Raw genomic sequence first — 11284 nt, 5'->3', positions numbered from 1 at the left:
TTTAGATGTCCTGTATCCATGTAACCATTTTATCACCTGTGTAATGGGATGAAAAACCTGTTTTTATTAGTATCATTAGTTCTGCAGAAGATAACTTGGTTAGGAGAAAGAAACCATGCTTAAAAGGCAGAGGGAGAAAGATGACTTCTTAAGGACATGGTCTGGAGTGAGATAAAGAGGTAGAAAAGGATAAGTATGCATAGGATACTATGATGATTCATCCCTGAAGTAAATCAGAATCAACTCAGCCTTGGTAAGGAGAAATATACCCACATCTCTCTATGGCACTTCACTGCCCTCACCCCAGCCAGCATAATCTTGGAAAGATTGGGAAGGTGATGAGTCTCTATCTAGAGAGAGGACAATGAGTCAGTTTTAGTTGAGTCTCAAAAGGCAGGGTGATCCTGGCTGACATAGGGGTTACATCAGGTAATGTACCATTTGACAATAAAATGTAATCCCTTCCTTCAACGTAGATTTCATTATTCTGAAAGACTTTAGCTTTAGAAACAAAAGTTAGCAAAATGGCCATTAGGTATGAGTGATAGCTTTAGCTTGGACAGTACTTTTCACAAAATAACAATCTCTATGCTAACTTGACCAAGTATTGTTAAAATTGTATTCTGATTTTTTTCAGGACACATTTCATTGAGAATTTTAAACATCCACAAGTGAAAGAGTGCAGTGAACCAACATGACTTAACCATGCAGATTCAAAGATTACCAATCTTATTTGGAAGCAAATCCCAGAGAACATTTCCTTCTTAAATATTTAATTTTATAATTACAAAATAAGGACTTAAAAATAGAACTACAATACCATTATAATATCTAAACTGCTCTCTGGCTCCCAGAGATATTGAATATCCAATCTGCTCCAATTTTTTCCCCACATTTCATTCATAGCTTATTCACACCAATTTTTGAAATGTCTTGTAAGACTTCAATCTATCAATCCCTCCATTTCTTTCATTTCCCCCCTTGTTTCCCTACCTGCCCCTACAACCCTTTGCAAATTACCTGTTGAAGAGACTGAATTGTTTGTCCTTTACATCTTTTCATAGTTTAGATTTTCTTATTATATTCCTGAGGTGTAGTTTAGCATGTTTGTCTTCTGTTATTTCCTATAAATTGGTAGTTGGACTTGAGGCTTTATCAGGTAAAAGTTTATTTTGGACAAGACTGATTCATAGATGATGTTTTATTAGTGAACTATGGTTGCATAACAAATTGCCACCTAAAATTCAGAGGTTTAAAACAACATTTATATTGCACACAGTTCCTGTTAGTCAGGTATTTAGGAATTGCTTAGTTGAGTGGTTCTGGCTCATGGTCTCTCATGAGGTTCCAGTCAAGATCCAGCTGGTGCTGCTGTCATTTGAAAGCTGGACTGGGGCAGGAGGAACTGTTTCCAACGTGGTTCACACACGACTCGTACGCTGGTGCTTGCTTTTTGTCAGGAGGCCATAGTTGCCTACCACATGGATCTCTTTCTAGGTCTACTTCTTCCAGAGCAGTTGATCCAGGAAAGCAAGGTGGAAGCCACAGTGTCTTTTATGATCTACCTTGGAAGTCACACATTGTCATTGTGCAATGTTTAATTAGTTACACAACTTTATTCATTGTTGGAAGTTACCACACAAAGATTTGCTTACTAGGAAGTAAGGATCATTGGGAGCCATCTTGCAGGCTGGCCACCACAGTGTTCATCCATCAAGAAGTACATGATGTTAGCAACCATTGATGCTCAATGCCTAAGTTCACTCATTCATAACATGTTGCAAAATTGTTGTATTCTATTATTCCTTTTTCATATATTAGCTGAAATATTTTTAAAAACTAGAGAAAAGATATGAGAAAGCCCCTGTCTACTACTTGGTTACCAATAGTTCATTTTCTATAGAAAAGTAAGTACAAATGCTTGATTCTTCCCTTTATTTACCAGTTTTCAAACTAGAGACTGATGATTAATTAGACCTTAAAACAATTGTGAGCTCATAGATTTAAATATATTTCAATTCATTGATGTATTTCAATTCATTGCAGTTACTATCTTAATGCTCATATAGCCTACAGGTCGGCTAAATAATGGTCCTGCAGGACTTTCATATCTGGAAGCTGTAATGTTACATTATGTGACACAGATTCTATAGATGGATCTTGAGTTGGAGAGATTATCCTGGATTATCCAAATGGTAATAGTGTAATCACAGGATCCTTGTAACAGGGAAGCAGGAGATCAGTGAGGTGATGTGATAACGGAAGCAGAGATGGGAATGCTGACCTTTGAAGATAGAGGAACACAAGGATTATACCTCCAGAGATTAAAAATGCAAGGAAACAAATTCTACCCTGGGAGTCATCAGGAGAAGCAGCTCTGCTGACTCCTTGACTTTAGCTCAGTGAAACTGATACTGGACTTTTGACCTCAAGATCTGTAAGAGAATCTACATTGTTTTAAACCACCAAGTTTGTGGTTATTTGTGACAGCAGCAATAGGAAACCCATCTCTGGTCAGTGGAACTGTCAAATTATCAAATATGATAAGATGTTCTAGGCTTACTTCGTACGTTTTCTGCCCCAGACCTGGAATCATCAATTTCCCCAAAGAATCTTTGTTCCTTTTCATGGGAAATGGCATTTGGGGACCATTAGGCATATTCCTGGGTTCCCTCCACACCATTTAAATATATTTTTTAAATAAAAGAACATGTAACAAAGAATTTAGCACCTTAGCCAATTTTAAGTGCACAGTTCAGTAGTGTTAACTATATTTACATTGTGCAACAGCTCTCTAGAACTTTTCATCTTGCAAACCTGAAACTCAATACCCCTTGAACAACTCCCCATATCCCCATTCCCTGTGGGTTTTTTGCCTTTTTAAAATGAAAAAGTAGGACAGTTCTTCAGTGAAATCTTTAACCAACATATTGGTAAACTTTCCTCTAAACTTGTAGATTCTCAGGTCCTGATTGTATGCCATTTTTGACTCTAGTCCCCAAACTATATCCTATAAAGGGTTCCAAGTAGTATCAAGGATTAGTTGTTTTTCTAGAATGGAGTGAGATTTGAAATAAAATACATCCCACACGCAAAGTAATGACCATCTCATTATTAGGACTCAAAATATTCCCTGGAGCTGCAGTTTGCTTAAGAGTGCATTTGTAAGCTGGTGGGGCCCCTACCCACAATGCAGTATCCCATAGCTGTGGTCTCATCCAGCCCAGCTGTGCCCTATGGCTGAACTATTTGTGGGGCAGAAATAGTTTGCAGAAGACTGTTTGGTTCAGATCTATAGGTGCAATTCTCTGGGTCATGAGAACTTGTTTAAATAACTCATGGGAGAGAATTGCAGTGCTGAAGGAAAAGGGGTGCCAGTCTGTTAGGATTCTGAAGGAGGGAGACCTGCAGTCTCATTTTGTTACCGTTGGGAAGTACCTTGTTTTGTTTTTAAAGCTTTGTGCTCTTATTTGTACCAAGTGTTTGAAAAGAGTGCATTCTTAAGTAGTTTTCCTCTCTCCCCTTACAGGAAGTGCTCAAATTTTAAACACACAGACATACACACAAAAGAGGAAACAGTTGGATAAGAACTCAGAAATCATGTGACAGATGACTAAGTTAATTAAATCTTCTCTACTTACTGGAAAGGAAGAGTCTGATGATTAGCCACTGATTCTCCCTGCATTTTTAAAGTTTTGGAGATATCAAATCATGTTCCCCTTTATGCTTTTTTCCACCCTGTTTGCTTCTGTATTTACTGAACCTATGAAGCAGCGCTGGATCTGCAACTCCTCTGATCTGAGTGTGTGGTATACGTACTGTGGTAAGTGAAACCGCGACAAACAGTTGTAGTGTCAACTGTTTTGGCCAAGTTTTCACAAGAACCTTGCTCTGCTGTCGTGGGGACATAGGAAATGGTAGCGTGTTCCAGCTGCAGCTGCTGCTGGCAGCAAAGAGGTGGCTGGTTACTGCCCTGTGTGGATTTTCTTGATCCTTCACAGACCTCATGAGTCTCTCAACTGTTGCACTTAACTTCCAAGGGCTTCTGCTGTTCGCTGTGGTCCACTATCTCCCTTGAGATCAGTTTTATTTCTCAGTGTCGGCAGAACTGTCTGCTTTTGGACTTCTGGCTCAGCCGCAAGTAAAGCTGACTGGCTCTTGAGAAAGTAGGACAGTCCTAGCTGCTCCCTGGAATTACTGTTCCAGGTTGTGGTTTCTTTTGTTTGTTTCTCTAGCACATTGTTGGGCATGTAACAGGAACTCGCTAAGTGTTTCCGGCTGTAAGTTTTGAGGGTTCTTGCAATCACCTCCCTAACTGGATGTAACCCTGGTTCTGTCAGTTGCTAGCTGTGTGATCGTGAGTGAAATACTTAGCCCCACTTAATTTTATCTGTAAAATGAAGTAATTTGGGAGCCTACTTTACAAGGATTGTTGTGAAGTAAAGAGAAACAATAGGGTTGGTTACTTTTAAAAAAATCAGCCATACTCTAATGCTTTTAACTGGTTTTATCACTTCCTTTTGTCTCTCTCCAGGGTTGTCGCCTCACCCTTCTCCCCATCCCCCTCCAGACTTTCTGTACAAATGTTTGCTGGTATGAAAACTTCAGGGCTTGACCCTGTTTTGACTTGGTACTTTCCACTGTGCTGCTCATCATGGGTTGGCTACCCACTAGAGATATCAGGAAGATTTAGTTCAAAATACTAGTTCTTTGAGATTCTCTTGGGAAACAGGATTTATGGTCGAATCATTTGGGGAACATTTACAAATGTGTTTTGAGTTCTAAGAAATTCTGCAATAAAAAACCTATTTAATCCCCTGATTTTCAATTTTATCTTTTGAACGTGTGTTGACTGTCCTGAGAAATACAATCTGGCCAATGCTAATATGAAGTTCCTCCTGCGGCATTACGGCAATTGCCAGGTTTGAGAAACAAGAGTTAGGTGTGTGACCAATCTCACACACATGGCTTTCTTCCTATTTGTGGATTGTACTGAACTGTGGGTTCTACTGAATTCTCTCTCAACTTATCTCTGGAATTTCTCCATCCTGCAAGATCAGTTTACATGCCCCTCTTCAAGGAAGGCTCTTCAGTCGGCTTGGCTCCCACTTCTTTCCTCAACTTTGGCCCTTCTATACCACACATTGATTTTGCCACCTACTCTATCTTATTTATATAACACTTCATATCCTTGGTTAGTTTTTAATCTTTTAGTAACACTAACTCAATTTGTCTTTTGATTTGATTTTTGAGAGAGGATCTTACCTCTTTCTCTCTAATCCTGAGATAGCCTGTGATCCTTTCCCAGCTGCTCCATAGATGTAGGGACTAATGGGAGCAAGCAGAGTACATGGCTACAGCAAGACTCCGCTGGCGGCCATCCTCGCTGTCATGTCACTCCCTTCCCCGCCTTAGAGAATCCATCCTAGCTGAGCTCAAATGCATCATGTGTGGGAGGAACTGATTTCTCTAGGTATTATTGTGAGGACATTGGTGACAGCAACAGTCCTTGATCCAGTCCTTTCTGTGATGATGATTACCATTTGGCTGAGCTACAGGGCATGTAAAGTGTATTAATTTGCTGGGGCTGCATGGCTTAAACAATGGAAATTTATTTCTCATGGTTCCAAAGGCTGCAAGTCCAAGATCAAGGGTTGACAGATTTGTTTTCCTTCTGAGGCCTCCTTGGCTTGCAAAAGGACACCTTCTTGCTGTGTCTTCCTATGGCCTTTTCAATGTGTGTGTTCAGCCCTGGTGACTCTGATTAAATCTCTTCTTATAAAGACACCAATCATATTGCTTTAGAGCCCATCTTAATGGCCTCATTTGGACATAATTACCTCTTTGAAGGCCCTATTTGAAAATACAGTCCTATTCAGAGATACTAGAGGGTTAAGGTCTTCCACATACGAATTTTTTGTTGTTGGTGGTGGGGGCACAGTTCAGCCCAAAACATACAGAAATGGTAAGAATTGGCTGTTTTATTCCCCATGTTTAGAAAGAAAATGTGGGTATGTGAGTCAGTCTATAGGAACATGGACACATGCCCCCCCGAGTAACCTAGAGTTGTCAGCTCAGTTCTAACTTTTTTGTTTTTTGCTATATACATAGTCCAGAAACCAAAGGAATTAATGGATTATTTAATTGAACCAATATTCACTGATCATCTAGTATGTTCCTGTTTTAGGCATTGAAGGTATTAGATATCAGGGAAGAGCAAAGACCAAAGCCCCTGTCCTCATGGAGTTCTATCAGTAAAATATCGAGCATGTCAGATGATGGTTATTGCTATGAGAGAGGAATAAAGCAGGGGAGGGGATAGAGAGTACAGAAATGGGGAAAGGGTTTCACTGTAAAATAGGGTGGCCAGGAAAGGCCTCACTGAGAAGGTGACATTTAGCAGGGACCTGGGATAGCTGAGGGAGTGAGCCAGGCTGATACCTAGGAGAAGGAGGTAGAAGAAAGAGCAAGTACAAAGGCCCTGAGTGGGGACGTCTGGTATGTTGAAAGGACAGCAAGGAGGCCAGTGTGGCTGTGGTGGAGTGAGTGAGGGGGTGAATAGTAGAACATTAAGTTCTAGAAAGAAATGGGGAGGAGGAGAGGGCCTCGCGGGTCAGGGGACGACTTATCTTTTACTGTGAGCAGAGCTTCGTCTGGCTCCTATGTTGATAATGATCTATAAGGCAATAGTGGAAGTGATAGATGTGTTGAGAGCCTGTTGCAGTAATCCAGGTGAGGAGAGAGTGGTCACTCAATCAGAGTAGTAGTAGTAGTAGTGGAAGTGATGGGAAGGGGTCAGATTCTAGAAGTGTGATGAAAATGGAGCTGACAGGACTTGCTGACTGATCAGATGTGTGGTTGCAGCATGATCCTCCCAGCCAAGCAGTTGGGTCTTGGCATCTGACATGCCCCATCTCATCATCCAGCTAATGCCTTAAGACCCAAACCAGGGGTATCCTTGACTTCAAGGAGACCAGCTTCCATATTGGCCTTTAGTTTTATTTCTACTATTCTCTAACTTGAAATATCCTTGTTTATCTTTCTGTTTCATGAAAACACTTTAAGGTCCATCAAAAGTTCTGTCTGTCTTGCAGAGTCTAGTCAAGGCACCACCCTACACCACTCTGGTGCCTGACTGAACACTGAGCACCCGCAGGGACACTCCAGCCATCTGTCTGATTAGATTGAATTGGTTGATGTTTTCATCATCATCAGACCAACGTTAGACATGCAGGAACCTTAACTGGAAATGGAGAATTGCCTTAGTGACATGGCCCTTTGTGAGTCACTGTTTTAACTTGTCTCAGCTTCTGCTGCAGTCTTGGTCGGCTTGCTCTGAGGATGTTCTACAAGCAAATGACCGGGAAAAAAAGATACACACTACACTATGCTTGCTAATGCATATGAAAGTGTCCATACTTTAATACCAAAGCAATCTTTTTCTTCCTAAGAAAGGTAATAATGTATAATAATTATGCAAAATGTTGAAAATACAGGTGAAAAGGAAGAAAATAAGGTACTACCAGCCTGTCCCAGTTAAGAGTTAATCACTGTCAACATTCTGATATTTTGGTAAATATTCTTTTAGATATATAGATATATATTAAAAACCATAAAAATAGAATCACACTGTATATACCGTTAGGTAACCAGCTTTTAAAAAACTTAGTAATGTACCATAAATATCTTTGTCATTAGCCTAAAAATTCATTTTTATGAGTGCATATTAATTCAATGAATAGGTGTACAGTATTTATTCAGTCACCTCTGGACATTTTAAAAATTAAGATATAACTGACATAACATTACATTAGTTTTAGGTATACAATATAATAATTTGACATAAATTTGCCAAATTATTACCACATTAAGTCTAGTTAACATCCATCATTTTAAAGAACTTTTAAGATCAACACTCTTAGCAACTTTCAAATATAAAATACAGTATTATTAACTATCATTACAATGTTGTACGTTACATTCCCAGGACTTACTTATTTTATAACTGGATGTTTGTACCTTTGGACCAGCTTCACACATTTTGTCTACCCCCAGCCCTCCACCTCTGGCAATCATGAATCTGTTCTCTATATTTGTGAGTTCAGTTTTTTAAATTTTTTTTTAAATTCCACATATAAGTGAGAACATACAGTATTTGTTTTCCTCTGATTTCCTTCACTTGGAATAATGTCTTCAAGGTTTACCCATGTTGTTGCAAATTGGACATTTTTTTCTTTGGTCATAAATTATGCAAGGATGAACATCTTTTGGTCAAATATTGGCAAAATCCATGATTAGGTGAAATGACTGTTAATTTAACTCATTCTGTGAGAATTTTATTGTAGATAAACCCAATTCATTGAATGAGAGACGTTAACATTAATCTTAAGGGTTCATACGGGCGCAAATCAGAACAAAGCTGGTATAGTCTCTATTCCTCTTTCTTGGTACTTTTATGAACTCTTCTGCACCCTTCGTGAAATGACTTTAGGAAGATTGTTCATTAACTTGACCATTCATTTGTTCACTCATTTAGCATTTTCTAGATCTGTAAGTACTTGATGTACATTTTCTATTTTGAACCATTGGGTCATACAGAAAAGTGAGGAGAGTGGATAAAAGGAGAGCAATGTAGAAAAGAACAGGGAAAAATGTCCCAATATGGAACAAATAATTTTATGAAAATATATTTTGGGGATTTCTTTTTCTTTCGCAGTTTAAATACTTTAACACCTTCAAGCTGCACCTTAATAATGTAAAGGCATCAAAACATAATGTAAATCTGTTTACATTATGGAGAGACTTCTTTTTTGCATTTGTACGGTATTTCCCATTTTACTGTGGTAAGAGCACTTTACACTAGGTCTCCTCTCTTTAATTTTTAAGCTTACAATATATTGTTGTTGACTATAGGCACAATATCATACAGCAGAGCTCCAGAGCTTATTCATCTTGCTTGATTGAAACTTTCTGCCCATTTACTTGATTAGAAAGTCCCTATTTCACCTTCACCCCAGCCCCTGGCAGCCACCATTCCACTCTTTGATTCTGTGAATTTGACTACCTCATGTAAGTGGAATCATACAGTATTTTCCCTTATATAACTTGTTTTATTTCCTTTAGCATAATGTCCTCAAGATTCATCCATGTTGTAACACATTGCAAAATTTCCTTCCTTTTTTTAATTTTAGGCTGAATGTATATACCCCATACTCTTTATCTGTTCCTCAACTGATGGACAATAGGTTTTTCCACATCTTGGCTATTGTGAATAGTGCTGCAATGACCATGGGAATGTTAAGATCTTTTCAACATCCTGACTTCAGTTCTTTTGGATAAATACCTAGAAGTAGAATTGTTGGATCATATGGTAGTTTTATTTTAATTTTTTGAGTAACCTCCTTACTGCTTTCCCTAGTGGGTGCACCAATTCACATTTCCACCAATTGTGTAGGAGGGTTCCCATTTCTCCACATCCTCGTCAACACTTGTTACTGTCTTTTGGATAGTGGACATTCTAACTGGTGTGAAGTGATATCTCATTGTGGTTTTGATTTGCATTTCCCTGATGATTAGCAGTGCAGAACATCTTTTCATGTGCCTGCTGACCATCTATATTTCTTCTTCGGAGAAATGTTTGTTTATGTCCTCTGCCCATTTTTTAATTGGTTTATTTGTTTTTTGGGTATTGGGGCATATGAGTTCTTTATAAATTTTGGATGTTAACCCCTTATGAGATGAATCATTTATGAATATATTCTCCCATGCTGTAGGAAGCCTTTTTGGAATTCCTTTTTTCATTTTGGAGATCAACTGTTCATCAGATATATGATTTGCAGTTATTTTTCTCCCATTCCATAGGTTACCTTTTTACTTTGTTGATTGTTTTCTTTGTTGTGCAGAAGCTTTTTAGTTTGATGTGTCCCACTTCTTCATGTTTTTGCTGCCTGTGTTTTGGTGACATATTCATGAAATCATTGTCAAGACCAATGTCTGGAAGTTTTTACCCTACATTTTCTTTTAGTATTTTAACAGTTTTGAATCTTATGTTTAAGTCTTTAATCCATTTTGGAATAATTTTTTGTGTTATAGGAGCCAAATTTCAGTCTCTTGCATGTGAATATTCAGTTTTCCCAGCACCATTTGTTGAGGATAATATCCTTTCCCAATGGTGCATTTCTGGCGTCCTGTCAAAGATCAACTGACAATTTATGCATGGATTTATTTTTGGGCTCTCTGTTCAGTTCTGTTGGTTTATATGTCTGTCTTTATGCCAGTTTCACACTCTTTTATTTCTGTAGCTTTGTATTATAGTTTGAAATCAGGAAGTATGATGCCTCCAGATTTGTTCCTCTTTCTCGAGATTAATTTGGTTATTTGTGGTCTTTTGTGTGCCATATGAATTTTAGAGACTTTTTTATTTCTAAAAAAATGCCATTGAGATTTTGATAGGGACTACATCAAAACTATAGATTGCTTTGGGTATTATGGACATTTAAGTAAAGTCTTCCAATCAATGATCACAGGATGTCTTTCCATTTGTTTGTATCTTGTTTAATTTCATTCATCAATGTTTTGTAGTTTTCAGTATACAAGTCTTTCACCTCCTTAATTAAATTTAATCCTAGATTGTTTTTTTCTGATGCCATTGTAAATCAGATTGTTTTCCTAATTTCCTTTCAGATAGTTCATTGTTAGTATATAGAAATATGACCGATTCTTGCATGTTGATTTTGTATCCTGCAATTTTCCTGGATGTGTTGATTAGACTGAACAGATTTTGGGAGAGTATTTAGTTTCCATATATATAATATCATGTCATCTGCAAATGGAAAATTTTACTTCTTCCTTTCTGACTTGGATGCCTTTTATTTATTTTTCTGGTCTGATTAATCTGTCTTCACTTCACTACTTCCAGTACTGTGTTGAGAGTAAGTGTTCCTTGCCTGTTGCTGATCTTAGAGGAAAATCTTTCACTTTTTCACCATTTAGTATAATGTAAGCTAAAACTTTTCATATACAGCCTTTATTATGTGGAGGCCATTTCTTCTAATACTAGTTTATTGAGAGTTTTTAATCATGGAGGGGTGTTGAATTTTGTCAAACGATTTTTCTGTATCTATTGAGTTGATCATATGATTTTTATCTTTCCTTCTGTTAATGTGATATATTATGTTAATTGATTTTTATGTGTTGAAGCTTGCTTGCATCCAAGGGATAAATCCCACTGGTCATGGTTTATGATCCTTTTTAATGTGTTATTGAATTCAGTTTGCTAGTATTT

General features: G+C 37.9%; 1 protein-coding gene across 1 annotated transcript in view; it reads left to right on the top strand.

Annotated features, from left to right (window-relative positions):
* The first annotated feature begins 599 nt into the window (after positions 1-599).
* The window catches only part of LY96 (lymphocyte antigen 96), a 29266-nt gene continuing 18581 nt past the window's right edge, over positions 600-11284 (top strand). The window contains exon 1 of the mRNA XM_036887485.2: positions 600-3823. Within this exon, the coding sequence (XP_036743380.1) occupies positions 3712-3823 (112 nt within the window). The 5' untranslated portion in view covers positions 600-3711. The remainder of the gene's footprint in view (positions 3824-11284) is intronic.

Source organism: Manis pentadactyla, chromosome 3 (assembly GCF_030020395.1).
Source record: "Manis pentadactyla isolate mManPen7 chromosome 3, mManPen7.hap1, whole genome shotgun sequence".
NCBI lineage: Eukaryota > Metazoa > Chordata > Mammalia > Pholidota > Manidae > Manis > Manis pentadactyla.
Note: the sequence above shows the minus strand (reverse complement) of the source record. Positions and strands in the feature narration are given on the sequence as shown.